Source organism: Parasteatoda tepidariorum, chromosome 9, assembly GCF_982258835.1.
Source record: "Parasteatoda tepidariorum strain Cologne lab strain chromosome 9, Ptep-v5.0, whole genome shotgun sequence".
NCBI lineage: Eukaryota > Metazoa > Arthropoda > Arachnida > Araneae > Theridiidae > Parasteatoda > Parasteatoda tepidariorum.
In genome coordinates this window covers 102470312-102497156 of record NC_141763.1, presented here as the reverse complement: position 1 = coordinate 102497156, position 26845 = coordinate 102470312, and the positions used below count along the sequence as shown (strand labels likewise).

General features: G+C 29.4%; 1 protein-coding gene across 3 annotated transcripts in view; it reads left to right on the top strand.

The window, feature by feature from the left end:
* The window catches only part of LOC107436958 (PAX3- and PAX7-binding protein 1), a 47850-nt gene that overhangs the window by 9336 nt on the left and 11669 nt on the right, over window positions 1-26845 (top strand). For 2 of the 3 annotated variants that reach the window (XR_015429464.1, XM_087152522.1), the window contains exons 5-13: window positions 1505-1623; window positions 3375-3463; window positions 4780-4803; window positions 9525-9539; window positions 10444-10628; window positions 16256-16445; window positions 17785-17908; window positions 22600-22699; window positions 25078-25193. Coding sequence is in view for 2 of the 3 variants with exons in the window: in XM_087152522.1 (XP_087008648.1) it covers window positions 1505-1623; window positions 3375-3463; window positions 4780-4803; window positions 9525-9539; window positions 10444-10628; window positions 16256-16445; window positions 17785-17908; window positions 22600-22699; window positions 25078-25193 (962 nt within the window). In the remaining variant the exon portion in view is untranslated. The remainder of the gene's footprint in view (window positions 1-1504; window positions 1624-3374; window positions 3464-4779; window positions 4804-9524; window positions 9540-10443; window positions 10629-16255; window positions 16446-17784; window positions 17909-22599; window positions 22700-25077; window positions 25194-26845) is intronic. The other variant, XM_087152523.1, reaches the window with a different exon arrangement.

Here is a 26845-nt window from a genome sequence, read left to right as displayed (position 1 = left end):
TTTGGGGGAGGGAAGTTGTTTTTTTTTTTACTAAAGTGTCACATTCATTTATATTAAACTTGCCAATTTTATTTTCTCTACCTGAACATTTTTTAGATGTTTAAACTAATTTAGGCACAATTTTCAGTTACAAGAAGCCTTCCGCCATTAGCCTTTATTGTTGTGTTTCCAGCATTAGATAAAACTATTGAATGCATCAATATCTTTTTTAATGTATCATCAATAAGTGTAATGATTGGTTATCATTACACTTTTGTTAAAAAATATTTCTGCAATATTAAAATCACTTGAGTGAACTGCTCAATAATTTTAACCAAAGCACTTTTAGTCTTAAAATAGTTGAATAGTTAATATAAAATAGTTTAGTCTCTAATGAATTTAAAACTGTAAAATAGTTTTGTTTGATCTAAGTGTATAATCCTAAACACTTCATTTATCTTTATAGTTCTATTTGAAAAAAGGGGCTCTTATATGAAATGATTTAAATCCTATTTTTTCTATATCATTTTTTCATTTAAATACATATTTTTTTGTGATGCATTGTTTTATTTGAAATACTAGCAAAGAGGGTGCATAGTTTGGGAAATTCTCTTTGGGGTTAAAATTTATTTATTAATAGTACACCTTAAAAGAGCTGATCAGCTGAAAAGATTTCTTAATGTTTTAAAAGTTAAGAAGCTTAGTAGCCATATTTTATTATACTATTTTAAGTTGACCATGGAAATTGACAATTAACTGTTGCTTTTATTTTAATATATCGTCTTCACAAGAACTTATTTTTGTTCAGTTAACTCTGCAAAATTTCACAAACGTTTTAGTTGATTTTTTTCCCCCTGTCTGTAATAATAAGCATCACCGTGTGTGAGACCATCTAACTTATTTTAATTAACTTAGCTTATTTTAACTAATATCATTTTATAGGACGATTGAACTATCGCTAAAATTTAAATGTCAGGTAATATCTGGAAACTGAAAAAAAATCAATAAATAAAATTTTAAAAAAATTATTTTTAAAGTTATTCTATTTGTAAAGAGAAAAATATTTATTAAAAATAAAAAAAATAAAAAAATAAATATGGTAATTTTATGGTCAAGTAATGTTTTATAATTAAAAAAAAATCTGCTAATTAAATAAAATAATGTTTAAATGGATACCATTTGTAAGAAAAAAGCATTTATTTGATTGGATTAATGAGATTATTGAAAATCATCATTAGAATTCCAATTATCTTGTAGTTGGGCAAGTTTCTTACCACTAAGCTGTTGCATCACTATCAAAATGAAGATTTTTTTAGGATATACATGCTTCAATTTTAAAATGGATATTTCTTGAAATTGGCTGACTAGTGCACAAGGGGTGAACACCCTCAAAATATGCCAAGTTTAATCTCAAACTGAATTTCCCTAGTCCATTTTCCCTGTAAGTATTTCTAAGAAGTTGATGAGCAAGTGTTCAATGTTCTAAAATATTGAAAATATTCTCACATTTTGTATTTGTTTCCAGAGATGACGATAATGACAGAAGTGACGACGATGACGAACCATCTCGCTTGAGTTTTACTGTTAATACTGATGCTGCTGATAGACAAAAAATGCGTGAAACATTTCTTTCTCTTCAAAAAGGTGATTATATAGTCTTTAATTTAATATAACTTCATTTTTTCGAAATATTATACCCGCTTATAAGTTGTTAATTTCAGAATTATTTTAAGAGTTTTCACAATACAGCAGAATCTCAATGGATCGTTTTTAATGGTTCTTTCATTGTGAGCGATAGGAGGAATGTGGGTCAACATTAAAATATCAAATAGTGAATTAAAACTGCATGACAAATAGTAAAGCAAAATATTGCAAAAATATTGACTATGTAAAAGAAAGGTAAATGAACAGATTTATTTAATTAAAGTATTTAGAAATTTCAGCCTAGATAGCCTGGTTGGCATGGCGCTGGACTAACGTTTGTGAGAATGGGAGTTCGCATCCAGCCAGCCGAAGACTCCCTGTGTAGTAATTGGTTACTGGTGCACTTTAAACCTGTCGGGTCACAAAGTCCTCCATGTTCCCAAGAAATCTACTTGCCTGGGGGTACTGAATTGGAGATTGATTGGTCTCTGGTTCAGATTAAAATTATGATCTGTGGAGGAATAAATGGAAGTATGAATGAGTCCGCCCTATAAACGGGTGTGGCAGAAGTCAAATTCTTGGCCGTGGATGGGGCCACTGGAAAACAAGAACAATCGTATCCCTGTGACTTAATGGCCGACGACAACAACAGCATAATTTAGAAATTTCAGTTTGAACACACTTTTTTTTCTTAGCCCAAACAATAAATTTTCGACATTTGTAACAGATTATTGTTCATTTTCTGTAAATTCGGTGAATGAAGATAGTTCCTCATTTTTTTGAAGGCTTCAAATTCTTCTGCAAATGTTGGCACTGGTTGTACGTCTGTTTTGTCCTCTTCATTAGTATTGTAAGATTTTGATTATAGATGGCACTGTTGAAGTTGTACTCTTACACTGTTCAAACATCACGATAACTTCATTTATATCAATTTGTGCAAAAATGCTATTTGAGGCATGAAAAAGTCTTTTCTTCATCAGTTACTGTTTTTCTCCCAAAATGAAATAATTTCAGTACTTTTAAAAGTTGATAAAATTTTTGAATGTTATAATTTATGAATGATAGATGTAAGACTCTTTGAGTTTAAAAAACAGTCTATGCATTGTATTATTAACTTAATAAGAAAGACATGTGTGAAGGAATCATTCATACATATGACATTCAGGAAAGCAAATGAAGCAGGAATGATGAATCACGGTTTAACTGTATTTTGATGACTTTATTTAAAAAATGATTGGAAGCATTATTGGTTTCCACTGTACATTCATATTAATAAAAAATAATTGCTACTGAGCAATAAAAGCACATTGTTCCATGCAAAAAAACGAGTGATAACTCTGAAGGCTTTAGCTAAAGTAAGATTATTACCCTTCTTTAAATTAGCTATAGATGGCATTAAAGTACGTAAAAACATTAGTCAACGATATTAACAGACAGTGTTTGTAGAAGAGTAAATTGTAGAATAATATTGGTTTAGTATACATGCATGTTATATTTAACGAATTGAAAGGATAGCTAATAGCTTGGGTTCGAATGTTGCTGTGGCTAAAGCTTTTGAAGTTTTCACTGTAGGTGTTTGTTTCTAAGTATAAAACAATGCATTATTGTTTAGTAGCTGTTTCTTTTTAAGCTTTAAAATTTAATAATTTACTAAGTTATTAAATATCAGTTCAATTGTTTTTAATTTTTGTTATAAAGTGATTTATAACTTTTTTACTGTTGACCACTCCTAAATATCGTCCTTTTTGCAGGGCAATCTACTGAATTGGAAAAAGAAGATGCTGCTGAACTGGATCGCTGGGAGAGAGAGCAAATAAAAAAAGGCGTTGGTGTTGTACAGGTTTGTTTAAACTCTATTGTTAAATTTTTCTCTCTGTATTTTTTTTAATGACTTTTAATGTAGTTGGAACAGTGACTTTATGTTATGACATTAAGGTATATATTTATGTTAAATTTTTTCTGTGTACTTTGTACTTTAATCGTGATGTTAATAATTCTTATTAGATACTATCTGTAATGTTTGTTTATGATATGATTAAAATAAAAAATACTGCTTACACAGTTTTTGAAATAAGATTTTGGTCTTTAACTTCCTACTGTTATATTTTTTGGTGTTCCTCTTCTTGGCTTATAACTTTCAATTTATGGTAAAACCTCAACCTTTTAAACTAATTAAGCAGCGAAATAACCTGTATAGGCTTGATTATGATTTGATTTTAAACAGTAATGGAGAGTTTCTTATTGAAGTTCACTTATTTTATATTAATCATTTCTATCAGCTAATGTTCAAAAATTACTGAATGGTGTTCATTCAATATTTATTTATTTATAAATATATAAGTTTTTAAACATTTTGCTCAATATTAGATTTTTAGTGAAGCTTTTCAATGCTTCATAATTTCCATCCCACAGTGGACTGGTCGTAAGACGTCCCAGTGGATTACCGAAATCAAATTGGTGGCGGTCAGTGAGCGGGTGGGTGATCACTTTGATCAGCCTGGAAATGGTTGTGTGCTATTGGTTCTCTCAAAATTGTTCTACCTTAAAGTGCTCGACATTGCGCTCATGTCATCTTTACCCTCTGCAGAAAATCAAAATTGTGATAGCGTGTCTTTGGGCCATCCTCAAATATGTTTTCCAGACCATTGCTAATAGCCCGTTTGCCGAACTTGTCCCGTGCAACCTAAATAAAGTGTATCTACTACATATAATTGGCTTTTGGTGCAAAATTGAGAAATAGAGAGAGTAATACTTTTAAGAATTTTAACTTTAGTTTAATTTTTAAAAAATTTTTTCATGACATTTGTTTTATTTTTATAAGTAATTGATAAATTTTTGTCTTTACTTCAAATGATGTTATTATTTCATTGGATGAAATGTGTTTATGTTGGTGTAAAGAAACTAGATTATTTTTTTATTTCTTAATTATTTTAGGTGTTTTTTTCACACATTTTCTTTGAAATATCGAATAGATAGTTCAAATTTAACTTTATGATTAGAGTTTTCTGTTTACATGCAAATAATTTTTACATAAAGTGTTTCCAAGGAAATATTAATCTTATAGCTTTTTTATTCATTGCATAATTTGAATTTAAAGAAATTCATAATTAGGATACCTCTAAATATATGAATCCATACTAAAATGGAGATTTTTAGGTCACTGTTGGACGAAGATTACGAGTAAGTTTGTTTTTACTATGATTTCTGTGTATAGCAGTAGAACATAAAATAACTAATAAATACCGTATTTCTGCTTTTAACGTCTTTGTAGCTTGGCCCCTTTCCATATCCTATATTGATATTGCAAAAAAAAGGAGAAAAGAAAAAGAAAATCTACATATTTAGAACATCTTCTAATACAATTTCCCTGAAATACTGACTCTCCAAGTCATCTTTTACCCAATTGTTAGATGATAATTTTCACCAAATGACTAGTAGCTGCATACATGAAAGACTGTTAATGGTTAATTAACAGTCTTTTTGTGAGTGTGGTGGTTTGTGTGTGTTAATGGTTTCAGTAAAGGTAGTTTTATACCAGTTCCTACCTAAGAAAACACTGATAGCCTTTTAGAACAGAATTCTGAGTTTGATACCGACTATTCACAATGTGATAACGATCTGATGATATGTGAATCTCATCCACTGAAATTGTAGAATCTAGTAGTGATGAAGAAGACTCTTCGGATCATTCAATGAAGCAGTAGTTAGGCTGCAGAGATTGAAAATTTTACTCAAAAGACATGGAGAATAAGAGAGAGAAATAAATGCCTTAAAATTTTCGAAAAATTCATTGTGTACTTAACATTAAACATGCAAAAATGTTAGCTTTTTTTTATTTCTTTATCTTTCTTTTTTAAATAACTTTTAAGTTTTAAGTTGTATTTAAGAATTTTTCAAAATATAATTAAATATGTACAAATACACAACTTTTTATTTTCATGGAAATTTTTATGTCCCAACTATAGTGACGTCCCATTTTTTAAAGACATTTTTCTCTAGTCTGACGAGCATTGTTAAATCAAGGTTCTTCTGTAATACCCTTTGCACTGATAAGTTTATTGCATTAATTTGCAATGTTAAACTGATGTATAACTTGCTTGACCTTTACTCACTCTTAAGTCTCTAAATGAGTTAAGTCTGGACAAAACTGCAAATGTCAAACTGCCAATATTGAAGTATAATATAAAATTTTCACTGATAAAACTGTAGAGATTAAACTCTCAATTTACAAAAACTTGGATATCAAAATCTCATTTGCCAAGGCTGGGAAGAGTGAAATCTCGACTGCCAAAATCATTGAAGTTATTGAACACTCATAATTACACCTAGTTCCTGACTCAAGGATTTTTTAAACAAAAATGCTGCATTCTGTCATTGAAACTCTTTCATAAACATCACAGTAAGAACTATTGTACAAGTCTATGCCTGTTTTGATTTGCTGTTTTGTCTGGTGTGTTGAACTGGTCAGGACACTGAATCTAATGTTTTGAGCTCTCAAAAATAGGCACCCATTCTCAAGACTTATCAGTACGGAATGAGGAAAATAAATCATTACACAGTTGCTAACAAAAAATGCAAAATTAATAAGGGTAAAAAACAAAATTGAAAAAACGCGATAGCTAAGAGAATCAAATCAAAGCAGGTGCATTTCCAAGCACTATGGAGAACTGGTGAGAAACTCATGTTGTAATTAAGATTCTAGAGTATCAAAATGAGCTGATATGACAGGGGTAGAAAGAATTTTGGTATTATTAAAACTAAGGTTTCTAAAAAGGTTCTAGAAATGTGCGGCAACATATAATTTATCAAATTCTTGATAATGTTCATATCTATCGTGCTCCTTTATTCTAAATTTTCAATGGCGCCTGGTTTGTGCGATATAGCTTAAGTTGCTTTTGAGTGCTCAAATGACAAAATTTCTCACCTTTATAATATTTGAAGCAAATGAAGTTTTTACATTATCAAAAGAATTTCTTTCTGTTTGAGTTTTCTGGAATTATTCATTCAAGTTATAAACCTATTTGAGTTTAAATCCTAATAAAAGTGCTACAGATAAATAATATGAGAATTACATTTTAAATCTTTTATAAAAGCTTTTATTTAACTGTTTATTGTTGACAAAAATATCTAGTAAATACTTGTGTATAATTAGTTGAATTTAAAATACATGTTATGTTTAATTTTTGTTTTGTTATGAGCTTCTAATTAACTACTTAACTATTTTTACTCTTTGCTTTATTTCCAGACTTTGTTTGCAATTAATTTTTGGGTAAAATATAATTTGCTAGTTTGTAAAACAATTTTGAAAGAATGCTTGTATCAGAAATGTGATTCTTCCATTTTTTCCCGCTAATTTCCGCAAAAATTTTTTTTGAGCTAGTTAAAATATTTTATGAGGAATTTAATTTTCTGCAGAGCGAAAGTATTGAAGTCCTCATTCCTCCCTTTGAAGTATCTCTAAAAATCATTTCCTTGGGATAGAACTGGTTGATCTATATACAGGAATGAGATTTTTTCGCTTTTGCCTCTCGAATTTCAGCCTTTTTATCAAAAACTCTGATTCTCTAAAAGTTTCGTTTTTTTAATAAATATCCCGCTTTTTTTTTTTTTTTTTGAAAGTTCAGTTGTTGAAATAAAATAAGTATATTTATTTACGATTTTCAAAGATAAACATAAAATTCGAACTACCTTCTAGCTGCTAACCCTTCCATATTTTTACTTATTTTAGCTATTTTCTCCGCTTTTACGCACAGAAAATAAGATTTTCCGTATTTTTATTCGTCCGCCGGATAGCTCGTATTTTCGCAATTCAGACGTCATGACCCTGTTGTCTGGTGTGAAAGCAAAAGAAAAATAAATATAATAGATGTGGATTTGCAGTGAAAATATTTATTTACTCATTCAATTAATCTTGTAAATTTTTATTTATTATGTCTTAACAAAAACAATACAAACAAGCCTTTTAGAAATCCCAAGTCCAGACTCTGCAAATGTCTAGAGTCTTATTCACGCGATTTTAATATCAATAATCGATTTTCATATTTACCTGATTTAAAAGTTTCGCATTGCGATTCTTATTTACGCTATTTAAACATCGTACATTATGATTCTTATTTACAAGATTTGAAAATCCAATATCGCGTTTTGTATTTATGCATTTTTAAAATCACAATTTTATTGTCAAATATCGATTTTTGTATTTACCTGATTTAAAAGTTGAACATTGTCATTCTTATTCAGGCGATTTAAATATTGTACATTGCGATTCTTATTTATGAGATTTAAAAATCTAATATCGCGATTTGTATTTACGCACTTTTTAAACCGTATTTAGCGATTCCTAATCAAACGAGCTTAAAATCCAATGTCGTGATTCGTTTTTGCTGTTGTAATATCAAACATCCATTTTCGTATTTATACGTGCTTTATAAATTAGACATCGTGATTTGTATTCACGCGATTTAAAAATCACGCGTCATGATTTGTATTTTCGCATTTTTTAAAATTCTAAAATTCGAAAGTTGAACATTGTCATTCTTATTCAGGCGATTTAAATATCGTACATTGCGATTCTTATTTATGAGATTTAAAAATCTAATATCGCGATTTGTATTTACGCGCTTTTTAAACCATATGTAGCGATTCCTAATCAAACGAGCCTAAAATCCAATGTCGTGATTCGTTTTTGCTGTTGTAATATCAAACATCGATTTTCGTATTTATACGTGCTTTATAAATTAGACATTGTGATTTGTATTCGCGCGATTTAAGAATCACATGTCATGATTTGTATTTTCGCAGTTTTTAAAATTCGATATATAGTTTCATATTCACGTGATTTAAAAGCCTCATATCGGGATTCATATTCTCTCAATTTAAAATCATGCATGTGATAACGTGCGTGACAAGATGAATAAATACAAAAAAACACGAGGAAAATTAAGAAAAACAATAAGTTTCATTTATTGCGCATAAGCTGCAAGTAAGCAGAACTCATTAGATAAGTTCAAAATGAAGATAAAACAAAGGAAAATTACAGACATATGAAAAAAAGGGGGGGGGAAGAGAAAAATAATAATGAAAAAAAAAAAAAACAAACTGGGGGTAAAAAAGGATAAAAATTTTTTTTAAAAATCCGTAAAATTTATTTTCTGTTTTTACGTGTTATTTTTACTTATTGTGTTCTATTTTATTTGTTGTAATTTTGTAGAAAAAATTTTTCAGTGCTCCTCCCACTATTGTATTAATATATTTTGCTTTGGCGATATTGATACAATATCAGAAAGCACTCTTTTTTGTTGATATAACCGTGTGGACTGATGAAAAGATTATATCTTTTAATTTCTGGATTTTTTTAAAAAAAATTTTATCTTTTTTTCTTCTCCAGTTTGTTATTTATTATTATTATTTTTCTCTTCCCCCCTTTTTTCATACATATGTAGTTTTCCTTTGTTTTATCTTCATTTTGATATTAGATACATATATATATTGTATATTCATTCTTGGATTTGCTCTGTTTTACTTTGTGACTACTCTCATGCCTGTTGTATTATTACTACAATTGGTATTATAACTTTAAACTTCATATTATTGAAGCAAAGAATGTACAATCATTTCATAAATGCTTACTTTGCTAAAATCCTCTATCTTTAGCATGTGCCAACTGTGTCTGTGTATTAAATTTTTAAAAAAAGTTCCATAATATTTTATGATAATGTTTTTAATGCCTTTTGGTGGGGTAGTCTTATCATGCAAATTAATATATGTCAAATTATAATTAAATTTTAATTTTTTTCTTTGAACTATTTCCTTTGTTATTGATTATTGATTTTTTTAAAATAAAAATTTATTTTAAGATGCATATATTACTACTAAAAATCTTTACATTCATTATTTTTTAGAATTTAATTGCAAAGGTATGTATCATAAAAATCTACATATCTAACTTAATTCGCAATTCTTTGATATTTTTTATTGATTTAATTAAAAAATACTCAATTGTGGTAAAAGAAGTTTTATATTCTAAATTTATCAAATATATCTGAGCTTTTGAAGCAAGATGAATTAAATATTTACTATATTTCTTAGTTTTTACTTATTGATTTAAAAAAAAAAACAACTTATTTTAACATTACAGATAGAAGAGCATCTTAATATTATCAAGAAATATTTCTAAAATAAATTAAATTTTTTGCTTATTTACATAAATAAAATTTTTTTAGCTTATCAATATCATACTCAGCTTTAATATTCTGCCTAACAAACACATTTGAAAATATAAGTTCCATTCTCTTACAAATTACAATTCTGTGCTTATAACTTATTAATTTAATTTTATCTTTTTTATGACAATTTTTTTACATGCTTTATACTCACATTAAAATTTACTTTTTACCCATTCCATCAGCTTCTATATTCAGTTATTTATTTTTAATTTTTGCAGCCTTGTAGCTAAACTAAATTTTTATGTACTCATTTTTATATGAAGTTTATTAATTGCTTTCTTTTTAAATTAAATGTAAGAATATTTAGTTTCAGCCATGCGATTAATGCTCACAAAGTACTTTTTTTCTTTCCTTAACTGGTTTACTAAAAATAATTTTTAACGAAATATTTTCTATTTCGTTAAAAATTATTCTGTGCTAAATGCTTAGTATATTTAAAGCACATAATTCTCAATAATTTATTGCAGATATATTATCTTTTATTTCCAGATATAAGTAATATTTATAATGTATTTTTGGTAGCAAAATTTGCTGATATAAAATGATGTAAATAAAATGAAGCAATTTAAGAATATGCTTACGAAATATATTTTAGGTGGCACCTGGACAAACTCCTCAGCTACCTGAAAATCAACTTTATACACAAGTTGATATTACTCCATATTTGAACCCCAATCAACATGTTGCTGTAACTGTTGCTCAACCTGTACCAGAGAAGTTGTTGAAACCAAAAGGAGTAGTTTTAACTACAGCAGACATAAAGGCCCGGTTAATAGAAAGGTATTTCTTATTTTATAAAAATATTCATGTTTCAAGATATTTTGCTATTATTGTGACTTTTTCTTATGCAATTCAGAATTTTCAGTTTATGCAAAAAATGAAAAATCATCTTCTTTAAAAGTCTTTATTTTAATCATAGTATTTTTTAAAAAAGAATTTTACTTTTTTTTAAGAGATGGTATATATACATTTAATTAATGTTGTTACAGTTTTTTTAAAATTGTATTTAATCAAACTTTAATAATTTTATCGCCCTTTTATAAGAAATGTTTCTGTTTCCCCTAAAATAAATGTGTCTATATTTCATAGTAATAATTTTTGTATTACAGTCGAACTCGTTTATAACAGGCTCGGATTTGATGAGAACTCGGATTTACCTAGGAAAATGAGAATATTTGGTCGGATCAATGTTAAGTCTATGGAACAGAAGTCGCTTTTAACGAGCAAGACCCGGTTTAATCGAGTAGCGAATATTTTTCTGTCTTGCAATCTTTTTTCTCATCTTTCTAATCTTTTTGTCTTATATTTTTTTCAAAACGATAAGAAATGCGCGAGAAATAAAAAAAAAAAAAAACGCAAACTGAAACTTAATTACCCTTATCGCTCTAATCTAAAGCTTTATCGGTTAACGAAAAAGTAAAAATTTTACGGGAGTTGGATGACGGTGTTAAAAATGTTGAAATCTGCAAAAGGTATGGATTGTCTTCATCTCCTGTTTCCACACTGCTAAAAAAACAAAGGCAAGTTAATGGATGCATACGACCAAAATAAAACAGACTGTAAACGACTAAAGAAGTGTTCAAAAGATGATTTGGACGAAGCGTTATTGAAATGGATGAAGGTGCAACGTAGTGCTGATTTACCTATGAGTGGACCTATTTTAAAAGTGCAAGCAGAAAAATTTGCTGAACAATTTGGATATTCTGAGTTCGTTTTGGGGGGGGGGGGAACAGTTGTCATTAAATTAAGAAAAGTATTTAATTAAATTAATTAATGTAATAAAGTAAGAAAGTATTAGTAAAAATTTTAAGTAAATTTAATAATTTGACTTCCCAAGCCCCCCCCTCTTCTGGTTGCACCCCTGCCTTAAGGACCCGTTTATTATGAGCACTCAGATTTAACGAGTGCATGTTACGTTCCCTTTGTGCTCGTTATAAATGAGTTAGACTGTATCTTGATCTTTTAAAATTAATTTGCCAAACTTTAAGGTTATATCAATGTGCCATTAGTATTTAATAGATAGGTAGAATATTAGAATGAATGTAGGAAATTATAATACAGTCAAACCCCGCTGTAGTGAGCCTTCAAGGGACCAAAATTTCTGTTCACTATAACCGGGAGTTCACTATATCTGTCACGCAGGCAATTTAACTAATGGTTCCTAAACTCTTCCCTTTTATTACACATTATTCAAATAAATGATTGAAAAATATTATGTAGTAGCAAAAAATGTGTTATTTTTCATTACTCTTTGTCTTGCGGTCAAAAAAAAATTAGTAATCTTTAGCTGATAAGCAATTCTCATTGTCCGATATGGAAACACTTCCCGACTCTCAGATAATTTTTCCTGAATTTCTGTTATTCTGCTTTTTAAACCTGTCTAACCTGCCATTCGAGCGCATAAAAGTAGTCTCATAAAATCGCCTAGCAAATTCATCGACATTTGTCCAGATACTTCGATTGGTGAACCACTTCAGTAATGCTTCTTCAATATCCTTGTGAACTGCATTTCTCAACTTTTTTCTGCCATCTAAATTTTTTTCACGAGCAAAAATTATTAATTGCCTATTTTTCCATATGTTGCAAACTGCAGATTTGGATAGTTTATATTCTCTGCAAATATCAGCTTGATTGTATCCATTTTCAATTTTTCTGATTATGCCCATTTTATCATAAATGGAGAACATATTACGTTTACTGCTCGCCATAGTTAAATTTGAAACACTTGTTTGCAAGATTTTTTAAACTAAACTGAGAGCAAAAAGGAGTTGCAATGAGGACCTTATCAACACATATTAGTGCTCAACCCTTTGACCAATAATGAATAATTGCTCATTCTCTCTGACAGAAAATGCATGTTGATCCGACTGACACCTTACAGGGGCATCGTCTGCCTGGGTTGGAAACATCTATTTTGTTTGTTTAGGGATGGGAAAGTGAGATAAAAGAAGCAAACAAGAAAAAATGCCTATCGCTACGTTCTCCTCTATAGATGGTTTTGAAAATCGGTATATGTATTTTTTTTGATGTAGAAATTTCAAAATTATTACAAAAAAAATCAGTTGAAGACCGAAAAAAGTTCATTATATCCAACTTCCTCACTTTTTTGGTTCACTATATCCACAAAAGATAACATCCGTGTATAGCAAGGCACGGGATTCATTAATTATTTTGTTCACAATATCCGGGAGTTCACTATAAACCGTGTTCACTATAGCGTTTGACTGTATATCGAAGGGTGATGTAGGAAATTTTTAATTCTGTGAACTTTTCCCAAGAAAACAAGCAAAATGAAGTTTCAGCTATTATATAGATATTTGAATGTGACATTCAACTAGATGTTTCCATTTTTTTTTCAATCAAGTAGAAATTTTTTTTTTATATAAGTGAATTCTTTAGTTTTACTATTGACTCATTGATTGAGCAATAAATTAAAAAATTTTGATTGACATGCACAAAAACCAGAAAATGTTATATTGAAGGTCAGCATTAACATAAAGCTGTAACAAAAGAATGCGTCATTCATTTTAATTCTTGGAAGTAACATAAGTTATGAGTAACTAAATGTTTTGCTCTAGTTCGATTTTATGAGTATATAATCATTAAACTATGAGTAAAACTATTCAAAACAATTAGTGACTTAAATAAAGTGTAATACACATCCTTATTTTTATTGAACTTTCCTACTTTAAATAGCAACACAATGTTATGGATACTTTTTTGTTTTCTGTTTAATAGAGCTATCCCATCTAGAGGCTAAGCTGTATTATTTGACTATTATCAATTACTCAAATGCTGAAATATCATAGTTGTTAATGACAATCAGTTGTTTATATTATTTTACTTTGAAATGAAACGTATTCCAATCGGTTATTACCAGTAACTAATTCAACGGTACATTTTCAGAATTGTTGCCACTGCAGTAATTGGAATGAATTTAATTGAAATAAATGTAAGGTTTAATAATGCAAGGTCATAAAATGAATGAATAATTGGGTAACATCAGCTGTAATAGTGAGGAATGTATGCTTAAATGCTTTTAACATGCTGCAAAAGATGTGTCCTATAACTGAAGGCCTTTTAAAGTGGATTGTCATATCTGCTTAGAAAATAAAAATTATTTCATTAATGTATGTTAAATATTGATCATTTTTTGTTTTTAACATGTAATAAAATATGCAGAATGAAGATTTGGGTTAACAATCCTATCATTTTATTATTAAACTAGGGAAATAAGCCACCTGTTCACTTACGCTCACGAACCCCGATGATTACTTGACACAAACCAGTTGTTTCTTGGCACAAACCAGTTGAAATTATTCAACTAAACATATATGTACTAAAAAGAACACTCGTGCCACCTCCAAATATTTTCCTTATGATACTATTAATATATATTAGTGGTCATAAATCAATCCTTTTTTAAATCTAACTATATATATCTATAACATTTTTAATTAAAAGTATACAAATTTGGTGAGTTCACAACTGTAATTTAATATTTTTGCTTACCAAACAAACCCATATATTTTAAATACAATGTTTGCACTCATCACTTTGTGCATGAAACTAAAAGTTAAGTTCTAAATCATTAAACGAATCTCTTTAACCTTAATTCATATTAGTATATTCATATAATTTGCACCAAAAAATAATAATTGTAAAATGGCTATTGAGATCGGACACCGATTCAAATAACTTTATCTTAAAGTGTAACAAAGAATTACATTATTCTAATAAGAATAAGAATAATCCTTTAATTCTTAATTAAAAAAAAAATTTTAAAAAAATTAAAAACGCAATAATAACAGTACAAGTAAATACCTTTAAATTAGTGATACAAAGATATTTTAACTAAAACAGTACCTTTATGACTTTTGTCAGTTATATGCTGATGGCAACAAAACCAATATGAAAATTAATATGAGAAAACTGGATCCTACCATGTGATTTTCCAGCCGATAAAAATGCACCGTTAACAATGGAAAACTGCGACAAATTTTTAGATTTTTTTCATTTGCAGTTGAACACGAAACTGATAAACACAAAGTATCGATTTACACGAATACATGTTTGGTCCATGATTCAGCTATCAGTTATTGTTGTATTTTACAGCATGAAATTTTCCAGCTGATTATCGGTGATGAAACTGGACACAGCAGAGATATTAAGCATGTGAATAAAATACTAATCATTCATTATGAGATATGCTACTTCTTTTTACTTCTTTTGTTAGAAATAGTTAAAATAAAGTAGTTAAAACTTTTAAGCTTATTTTAATTTGTTTGGTTCCTTGTTTGCATACATTCCCTAGCAACAATTTTACCTTGGCTCCCAGTTGGGCTCAAAATTGGCTCAATATGGGTCCTATGTGAACATGCGCCAAAGAACCAATATTGGGATGTCAAGATTTTTTAATACTGGTCCTATATAGGAGCAATATCAGCCTTTATAGGGCCTATATTGGCTGATGAATGAATTTAAAATATCGGGTGAATCCGATAATCCTATATAGGGGCGATATTGGTTGTAAAGTGGCGGTAAAATAGAACGATTCTATTTAGCTCTAATATCAGGAAAATAAAGGCTCTTTGAATCCTTATTGAGCCAAGATTCATGAATATTGGTCCAATGAGGGCCCAAGTTATTTTTCTGATAGGGTTAATGTAGTATAGAACATGCATTAAAAATATGTAATAAATTCTTTTCACGATGTATCGGATACGACGAAATTCTAACATGAAATAATTATGATAGTCCTGCCGATTTCACTGTGTTAGAGGTACGACTGTAATTAGAAAACCTGTAAGTATAAATGTCTTTATTGTACACCACAGTTCTATTCTACTGTACTGTGGTATATTAGAGATAGTACCTTTTTAATACTTTTAACAATTATAATTTTTTCACATCTGTTTTTCTTTGTAATAATGTTCAATAAATGAGAATTTTTTTACTGTCCTTTAGAAATTATGTGATTCTGTATTAAAAGAAGGTGCCTAATTCATTTGCCAAAGCCAAAATGGTTCATCGTCTAACGTTTTTGTGGGGAAAAAGTCACCCTAATAAATTCTAAAATATTTCAGTTCCTAACAAATCTAGAGTCTGAAGACTTCTAGAATGAATTGCATTGAATAATACGGCTTTTGTCACCAAGCTGGCAATGGTCGCACTGCAATGAGAGACGTTGTTATCTCAAAGTCTTAATACTGTGTAAAGTGTCCAAGCCAAAATACGGATTTGTGAGAAACTGGCGTGTGTGTTAAACAAAGAGTATTACAGATTTGTGTATTAGCCAAAAAATATGTGTTTTCATCTAAATGATATTTTTATGTTGTACAACTAGTTTGCAAAAGACAAGACTTTTTTTAAAACTATTATAGTTCATCGAATCTTATTTTCCATAGATTATCTGCATTGAAAGCCCAGCATGAAGCACACCAAGTTGAAGTTGAGACCAATGAGAAAGAATATATTAAAAATATAGAAGTTGTGAGGAAATCAACTGAGGAAGGCCCAGCTAGAGCAGCAGCATATTCTCTTTATCAGCAGATGAGCGGGTATGTGAAAGACTTGGTTGAATGTCTTGATTTAAAGGTGGGTCTCATATTTATGTTGCAATTCATAGAACAGCATTTATAGGACACATAATTCTATAAGAGCAGTACATTTATGTTTCTTATTAAATCAGTGTATCTTACGTTTGGCAGCGAAATGAAAATGTTTGTTTTTTTTTCATAATTTTTACTCTCTTTAGGCAGCATCGATACAGTCGAAACACTTCTTTATAAATTGGTGACGTCTTTGAAAAGTTGTAGGAATTACTTTCATTGCGTTACAGAGAGTCGTGATGGCTCAGGGGATAGAGCATTCGCCTTCCAATAAGGTGAACCGGGTTGGATACGAATTCTGCACCTGGCTCACACCAACCACAATGCTGAGGTAAAATATCCTCAGTGGTAAATGGATCATGGGTTAGATCCCCTTGCCTTCAGACTAATCGTGGGATGTTTTCATAGTTTTCCTCTCCATGTAATGCAAATGTGGTTAGTTCCATCAAAAAGGCAAATTTCCAAGAAGACAAATTTCTCCAAATACTTGATCCAGGAGTTCTCTCGTATTGGGTTCGAAATTACGAGGCTACGGAGTTGGACATTAGTAGCCGTTAACCCTAAATTAGGTCGGCTGTTTAACACCGGCTATAAAAGGACATTATGTTACAGCGACATCAATTATACTCAAGTATACAGTCTGACTAATCTGGGATAATAATTAAGAAATTAAGGACTCGTAATTGAAACTTATTGCTAGTTATTACATATTTTTACTAGTCCATGGATATGTTGCTATTAGATCTAAATAAAGTGAATTTAAATGAAAAATTACGTTTCTGAAAATGGATAATGTTACAATTATAATGAAATTTGCTATTTTCTTGCAAACGCAGACCAAAACGTGAAACCGAGTATAAAAAAAACCAAAACAGTAAAGCAGCTTCCATTGGTGGACTGGGGAGTGACTACACATAATTATGGCGATTCAAGTAAAATTTTAGTGGATCAACAGACTATTGATTTTGTGCCTTGCTAATGTTTATGAAATCCAGAAAACTTGCCTTTAATTGTGACTCAATTTTTTTAGAACAGTTTTTAATATCGAATCTAATATACATCAACTGTTGGCATTTTTCTATTTTCTTTTTTGAAGCTTGTAGAGGAGAGATATTAACTAATCATAATTCTTCATTTTGTCATCCACATACTGAAGAAAAAAAAATTAAAGCACAATTTGTTTAACTAATGCATGATTCTGCTTGAATGAGCCAAATATTTTTAATATTTAAAAATATATAATTCGGCAGAGTTTTAACCTATACTTCATACTCTGTATTAAAAAATTTAAATAATGAATTCTTCACTTTTGAATATTATTTCAGGTTGCCCACATTGATTTATTGGATGATAGGTTACTTGATCTCTATAAACAAAGAGCTCAAAAATTAGCTTTGCGTCGTCAGTTAGATACTCGTGATCAGTCAGATGAATTTGCTTCTTTGTCCAGTGAGTTATCTATTTACTTTTGATTAATTACTGTTTATTTAATTGTATAATTTATTTACTTAAATTTGTAACAAAACATTTATATTTTGAAGGCTTTATTTCCCTTAATGAATTTAATGCTTTTACATTACTATATAAAATTTTCAATTATGTGCTTCGATGTTTTCTCAGATATAGAATTCAACAACATGCTTCTAAATGTGTATTATGTGCATCAAATTTAAGTTTAACTCCTTTTCAAATTTTCATTAGATTTTTTTGTTTTGTTTGTTTGCTCTTAAAAAATAATCCCTTCAAACAGCTTCCTTGAGTAATATACGAGAGCTGTTTTGTTGTGTTAGTTTTGAGAGAGCTGTTTTGTTGTCACCCTAATAGGTGACAAATGGGTCACAGCGAGTTCCTGTGTCATGTCCGGGCATTCCTTGGAAACAACTGTACTGTGTAGGTAACCTGTATGCACATTTCTGTCTTTAAAATGTTTATCAAATTGCCTGTCGCATATTGGCCAGTGATGCGTTTTTAGTTGGCAAAAAAGCTGTCTGCTGCATACATTCACCAGCAGATTTGAAAAGTTTATGAAGCTTCCTAGTGGCATGCTGACAGGAAATTGTGTTACTCGATGACAATGGCTCTCTCCACAGCTCGGTTCCGAGCTTTATTTTATTCTTTTGGACCACCCCTCAATAAAGCTCAGACTTTGCTTTAAGTGATTTTCATCTTTTAATATGTTTCAAATATCATTTTGGCAGCAACCAGTATGTCGAAGACGCGAAAACAGTCGTAGCATTTGGGTTATCGGAGCAGGTGGCAAGTTACTATGAAGAGGGTATTTTAAATCTAGTTGTAAGGTATGATAAGAATGAAAGTAAACTTGGCCACTATTTTGAAAAATAAAAGAGAAAGGTATGTTGAATCAAAAAATAAATTTGCTTCATGAAAATTTTCTTTCGTTTGATTTTTATTTTAAAACGGCCCTTACTTAAAAAAAAAACTCTCGTATCATTGGCAATAGAGAGGTTGGCAATGATACCCATTTCACGTATTTTGACTTTGGGAAATTGATTACGATTGCTCTAACTTTGCCGAAAACTACAGCTGCACCTAAAAGAGGATTTTCAATCTTACCTGCAGAAAAAAAAAGTTGTTTGCTTTTAGATGACCTTTCCAGATTGTTTTGTAGAATTCTCTAATTCCATACCACTAAAGAATGGTGATGATTGTGGCATTATTTTCAAACGTACTGGTAAATGGTAAAAACAAAGTAAAGTGAATAAAAATTAAAATTCTATTTATTTTAATAATTATGTTTTTAAAAACCTTATTCTGGTTAAGCAATAAATATTGAAAAAAACTAAATATGAAGTTTTTTTTGTTTTAATTTAAGCAAGAGTTGTAGAATATTTATATTGTATTGTTTCTCTGCTAGTCATAATATAATCTGTGTTGTAAAAAGGTAGTCATTTGCTAGCATAATCTTTTGCTTTAAATTTAATTCAACTCTTTTAAATTTTCTTAATTAAAGGAGGAGTGAAAATTTTTTTTCTTCTTCTTTCTATTCTGCTGCTAACATAGGTTTAGAAAATAGACAGTAGAAATCATATTAAAGAATATATTATTTCATTTTCTTTCATTTTAGGGTTACAATTATTATTGATAAGTAAAAGTTTTTTAAAGAATTATATTAGTAGTAAGATACATCTATAATAGCTGTTTTCATGTAAACTACAATTTTTATGAACTGTAAAGGTAATATAACAGTAGCTGTAAATTTTATCTTTCTTTTATTAATATATAATTAATATTATTAATATAATTAATATTCAACCACACAAGATTTTTTGAAACCTACTAAATCAGGGTTCCCACGGTCCTTAAAAACTGCTTAATTTTTATTTTGGAAAATAAGGCCCCTTAAAAGCACTAAGGCTTATAAAGTGCTTAATTTTTCAGCATCACTGTAGTTGACAGGAACAATTTTTCAGTCTTACAAAAATATTTAAAACAAAAAGTTGTTCTTTTATCAACTAGAATTTGATCATGCATGAAGAGTAGAGCATTTTAGAGAAACTAGAAGGAATGTGTGTGAGGGAGCTACAGCCAAGAAAACATGTCCTTTCATTAATATATTATTCCTTTTGCCTAGAATGATACTCTTATGTGGAGAGTGAAGCATTCCAAAATAAAATAATAGTGTGTGGACAAGGGGGATACTGCACTTGGAATCAGGCCATTTTTTGTGGGGGGGGGCAGTTAGTTCTAAGTAGAAGACCCACGTTAACCTTTAAAATCAACAGAATTCAAGAAATTCAGTTTTACTGGTAGCGCATGTGCTTATAAGAACAACATAAAGCCCTAAGATAAGAAATATCAGAAAAAAATGTTTGAACTGGAATCCATAATGAAAACTAAGCAGATTGTTACATAAAAATTTAAATCTACTCAATTTAAAGATCCCAAACTTTTTATTATTAATGTCTATTAGATTAAAATTTAAATTTAGATTTTTTTAATCATTTTGTTCAATTAACATTGCAACTTAATATACTATTTTTTAAAATTCTTCCAATTTTTGGTTGCTTTAAAATTAGTCCATGTTCCTTGCTAGATTGTTTAGTAATATTATGTAAAGTTAATTCTTAATTTCTTAATAGCATTTTTATCTGGAAGTTTTTTTATGTAAAGCTCATAATAAAAGTAATTATAAAACATTTGCTGTTTAGTAATAATTTTAAAATGGTTAAGTTGCATACTGTTTTCAATATGTTTTTCCAAACTTTTCAATATTCTTTTTACAAACATTACCTGATAAGGTAATATTACCGGATTACTTTCTAATAAATGAATACCACTTTCAGCTTTAAACTGTTAATTTAGGATAAAAATAAAATATAAAATCTTAATAATAGTAGAGAATAATATTAAGAATGATAGAGGATGATAAAGAAATATTACAAATAAATATCTGTAAATGATGAAGAAATAAATAATTTATCAGTATTTGTCAATTAAGAAACCTGACCAATTTTTGGGCCATAGGAATGTGTTGATAACTTTGAAAAATCATTTTGACCCTTTTATTTATATATTCCACCGAAAACTAATATAAAAAGCATATTTGTTTAAAAATTATGAATTTTCTCAAGCATAATTGTATTTTTATTCTATGAAATTTTTTATAAGATACTGATTACAGTGAATTTAAAAGCCTAATGGTCAAAATAGTAGAATGATTTAAGGTGCTTAGATATTAGTAGGGCCTGTATTTATTTGAAATAGGACTTAATTATACATGTCATAGATACGAAAACTACTTTCATGCGTAAGTCTAATTGAACTTTTTAGTGTTAAATCTTTTAAAATATACCCATGTAACATTCTATTCATAGAAGAGAAAGAATTATTTTGGCATAACTGAATATTAAGCAAAATTGCTCACAACTGAAATTGTGATACAGTAAAATAAAAAAACTTCATGTTTTTTCCAAATTTCATTATTGATTCTTTTTTTTTTTCTTCATATACAAAAAAAAAAAAATATGAATCTTAATTTCTGCACTTTAATTTTAAAATTTAATTTTAATGAAACCATTAGAAATGGAATACGGATTAGTTTCATACATGTCGTTAACTCATAACAATCTAAAAATATTTTTACATAAGACCCAATCCGCGTAGGCAAAAGTTCTCTGTTCATAGTACTGTTCTATTCCTGTTCCTACTTTGGCAAACCCCGTTAATTAATAAAATTATATCGGTACTTGCATTGTAATAAAATTGTTTTTTTATAATTTATTGAATATAAATCTAATTTTTTATAACTTTTTAAATATCTTTTATAAGAAAGGTAAATAATTGACATTGTCACTGATTGCATATGTATATTCAATGATAAACAATCATACTATTTTTAAGGTCCTTAATTTTTCAAAAAAGTTCTTAATTTTTTCAAAAAAAAGTCCTTAATTTTTGCTTTGTTAAAAGAATAGGAACCCTGCAGGGGTCTGTCCAGGCCGAATTTACTACCGTTTAGCGGTACCTTCACAAATTCAATTTTATTTAAAACGGTAGTTTCACAAATTCAACTTTAGGAAAAACGGTAGCTTCACAAAATACTTTTCCTTAAAATTTTGTTTTTGTATCCGTTAAGAAACATTAAATCTATATTTTTACCATGTTTTTGTGTTGATATTTTATTATAATTTTTAATTTTTCACAAATTATGTCTAAATTTTCACAAAATAGGTACCTTTCAGAAAAACCTAGACAGACCCCTGCCCTGTAAATTCAGTAAATACAGAAAATATTTGTTTAGATTCTGATGTCAGTCATAAAAACCTCTCTGAAACAGTTTCCAAATGCAAAAGTTTAAATATTTCAGCATGTAAATTTTTTTTTTACATATTTATCTTAAATAGCAAATTAAATAAAAAAAAATTCATAAAATACTTGTAAACTTTTTGTGACTACTTAGCATTCAATAATTTATTCCGATTTTCTCATATATTTATTGACATGACTAACTTTATAATAATTAAAAACCTTTAGAAAAGTTTGAGAAACATAAATAAAAACTATGCTTGAAATTGAAAAATATATTTGATATTTATGGTCATTTCATTTTAATAAGATATACTTTTGAAAATAAGTTTTTTTGTTTAATTTTTTTACGTTGAGATACTTTGTTTAATTAGGTGAAATAATGAAAGGTATGAATGCTGAATTTTTATTGGAAAAAAAGAATGTTACTGATGATGCAAAGCTTCGTCGAGCTGCCGAAAGAGAGGGAAGAAGGTATGCATGATGTATTTAAATAGATATTTGATAATTGTTACTTCATTTTTTAAAAAAAGTTTATTTATTATGCGATATTAGAAATGGAATTTTTTAAAAATATATCTGGAAAACTTGAAAAAGGTAGGGAATTTTATTCTTTTCTTTGAGTAGCAACCCTGTATGTGTATAAAACTTAAAACCCTGATCAAACTAGAACCCTATAGCAGCTTTTTTCAAAAAGGGCCTGACAGTTAGGATTTTTTAACCACTTATGGTTTTTTATACCTATAGTTACTATATTCCGTCAATAATTGATTATTTCTTTCATAATTAAGTTATTCTTGTAAAATTTGAAAGGGAGAAAAGCACTAAATGAATAACACCTGATTTTTTTTGTTGCATGAAATTTTTTAATTGATTTTAGATTCCTTTGTATTGCTGATTTCAACTCTGCAAGCTGTTTCTTTCTCCAAGCTACAGTTTTTTTTAAAACTGACATTTATTGTCTATTTTTTTTCTCAAAATGTACAAGTTTAAAAATGTTATTTTTTAATAGGGTGTCACATAAATGTTGCGACCTTCTAGGAGAGTTAAAGCACATTGCAGGATTAAAATGGCATAAGTACTACTCCTGCCTGGAAATATCGTCATACGCCAATAGTGATGCTTCCATATCATGAACTGTTTCTTTGTGGGCTTCTCAGCAGATCATGAGAGGGAAGCGCCCCTAGCCGCGTTCAACGGCATTTTTCGAGCACGGTTTCTTATATAATTTTAATCCTGATGATGTACCCTTACTCCTATGTAACTCCCCTGTTATATATAACACTTTTAAACTTGTGCATTTCAACAAAAATAGACTAAATATGTCTTTTGAAAAATAAAAAAAATTTCTTAAGAGCAAAACTAATTTTAGATTTGGATATCCCCCCACCCGAATGAGGAAAGATCAAGTATTTGCGTAAATGCAGCAAAAAAATTTTTCCCAGTGTAATTAAACGATATATGTACATATGATAGATATATGAATAAATTGCGTTAGAATTTTTAATGAAAATTCTTTCAATTCAAAATAAAACTAAATTCAACAATAAGCATACCTGCCAAGTCTCCTGTTTTTTAGGGAAGACTCCTGTATTTTACGACTATCTCCTGTTTATCTGTATATTCTCAAATTTCTCCCTATTCGTTGAAGAAATTAAAAAAAAAAATTGGTGATAAAATATCTACTACGGGCAAAAATACTTTCTTATTCCTCAACAGATGATGCTATTGCCTGTACTGCAGTAAGTTGAGTGTTAATTATTTAAGTCGAGCCTAGATGGCTCAGGGGATAGAGCGTTTGCCTTCAAATGAGGTGTATCCAGGTTCAAATCCCAGCAATGACTGAGCGATACGAATTCTGCATTCGACTTGCACCGACCACAGTACTGACGTGAAATATCCTCAGTAGTAGACGCATCACGTGTTAAAGTCCCCTTGTCGCCAGGCTTACCCTGGGAGGTTTTTGTGGATTTCCTTTCCATGTAACTCAAATGCAGTTTAGTTCCATCTAAAAAGTCCTCTAAGAATGCAAATTTCTCCCAATACGTGATCCAGGAGTTCCCTTGTCTTCTAGATTGGGTTCAAAATTACAAGGCTACAGAGTTGAACATCAGTAGTCGACGACTACTGGTCGTAAACCCAAAATTGGGTCAGTCATTAAAATCTCCGTAATTTTATTTCTTCAATGTTGACAAGTATGCTCAAGTTTTAGAATAGTTCTTTTTCATTCGTTTTTATTTCAACACAAACCATTATTCAACCTATTTAATTCATTTTTAGCTTATGCATACACCAAAACCAGACTAAATGCCGATTTAGACGTGACAAGGAAACGGTCTGACGTTAAATCTAATTTTAAGACTGGCAATGATAGAAATAATAAATTTTATTCTTCTCGCTTTTAAAATAGTCTTTATTTATTTAATATGCCAAATGTTCTCAGGTTTGGTAAATAAAATAAATATAAGGACTATAAAATAATTTATTTCTGAAAAAATGCAATACTCTGTATTTTCATTTTAAAATTATTAAAACAATTTTTTTATCAAGTGACTAAAGAAGTTAATGGAAAACTTATTTGGGTTTTCTTAGTGTTCGAAATTCTCCCCACATTTTTATCAACACTAAACTTATCTTTTTGTTGAGTCAATCCCATTATAAAAAATTTATTAGCGGTCCACTATGAAATATAAGTTTAACAGCAGTTCAGACAGTACCACCTAGAATGTTCACCATAACAGAGTGTTCACTATATCCAGGTTCATTATAGCAAGAGGTTTGACTATAAATTTGGGGACTGCATTACCTTTCTGTCTAATGATATGTAATTGAGCATTTTTTGTTTTTACTAGAATGAGAAGAAGGAAGCTAAGAGAAAGACAAATGATTGGTGTGAAGCATCAAGATGGTATGTCCTCTGATGATGAAGAACCAGACATAGATATTCTCAAGTTTAGGGAGTCTAAAGGTAATAATTTATTGTGAAGATCAGTTATTGTTGTGTTGCTGGCATTTACTGCAAAATATTCACGTATATGTTTTTTTCTCTCACATAAATTTAGTTAACTTTTTTTTTTCTTTAATCCTTCTCTCTCACAGAACAAGGTGGCCTCTCTCTCTCTCTCTCTAAAAACAGGAAAAACTGGGCATTTTCAGGGAATTTCAAAATACTACTGGAAAATCTGCAATGGCTCAGTGTTAAGGCACTGAACTGTCATTCTGAAGAACTGGGGTTCGATCCCCGGTTGCGATCTCAAAATCGTAGCCTCTATGGCCTTAACCTCTGTAATTTTCCTGGGCCACAACGTGCTGTAGGGGGGAATGCTTTACTGGAAAGTCTCAGGAAAATTCTCAAATTACTCTGAAATGGAGTAATAGCAATTAAATAATTAGCAAAAATTTAACACAGAGTGTGTTTTATTCTATTATTTATTAGGCATTAAAACATTTTTCGCTAATTATTAGCTTATAAAGACAATGATGTTCTCATTTACTTTTATTATTACAATGTTATTTTAATGAACTATTTGAATTAATAATTAAGTTATTTCCATTTTCTATATTTAACAAGAATTGTTTTTTAAAACCAAATTATACTTATAAAGACCTTTTAATAAAATCGATACAGAATTTATTAAACATGAATTAAAAATCTTATTTATTTATTTAAATTTTTTTTATGTCCTGAAATTTTTATGTAATTAACAATAAATAAATTTCAATTGAAAAAATGAATACTCTTGCAAACTTTTAAATAACTAATATTATGTTAATATGTATTACGAAATTCTGTAAAATGTTTAGAAATTTTACTCTGGAAACCTGATATAATTTAGTTTTGTCTGGCCATCTTGTAGAAGATTAAATATGTATATATATAATTGTGTGCTTTATTTGTTAATAGTTATGCTTCCCACTTTATGTGCAAGTACACTTTATAGTGTATTTCTTTTTCTGTTATGTAGCCATGCTATCCCTGGTTCATTACAATGCAAGTTCATTTACTGTTCTATCTAAAAACTAATCCTGTTTTGTCTCTTAGTTTTGTCTTGTATGACTGAGGGGGACTGGTATGGACTTTTTTTACAAATTTGGCAAAAAATCGTATTTAATGAAATTTTTAACTCATTAAGTATTTTTTAATAATAATTTTATTTTTTAACCACCGTTGAACAGCCAACCCAATTTCGGGTTTACGACTACCGATATTCAACTTCGTTGCCTTGTCATTTTGAACCCAATCCAGAAGACAAGGGAAATCCTGGATCAAGTATTGGGAGAACTTTGCCTTTTAGGAGGACTTTTTGATGGAACTAATCTGCATTTGTGTTACATGGAGAGGAAGACCACAAGAACTTCCCACGATTAACCTGATGATAAGGGGACTCTCACCCTTGATCCGTCGACCACTGATGATATTTTACGTCAGCACTTCGGTGGAATTTGTATCGACCAGCCATCACTTCGATTCGAACCCCGTTCACCTCATTGGAAGGCGAATGCTTTATCCCCTAAGCCACCACGGCTCTAATAATTATTTCTACGTTTTCCTGTATTTTAAAATTACAACACTTTTACATATTTTTTTTAAACGTAGGTTATGCCCATACTAGCCCCCAC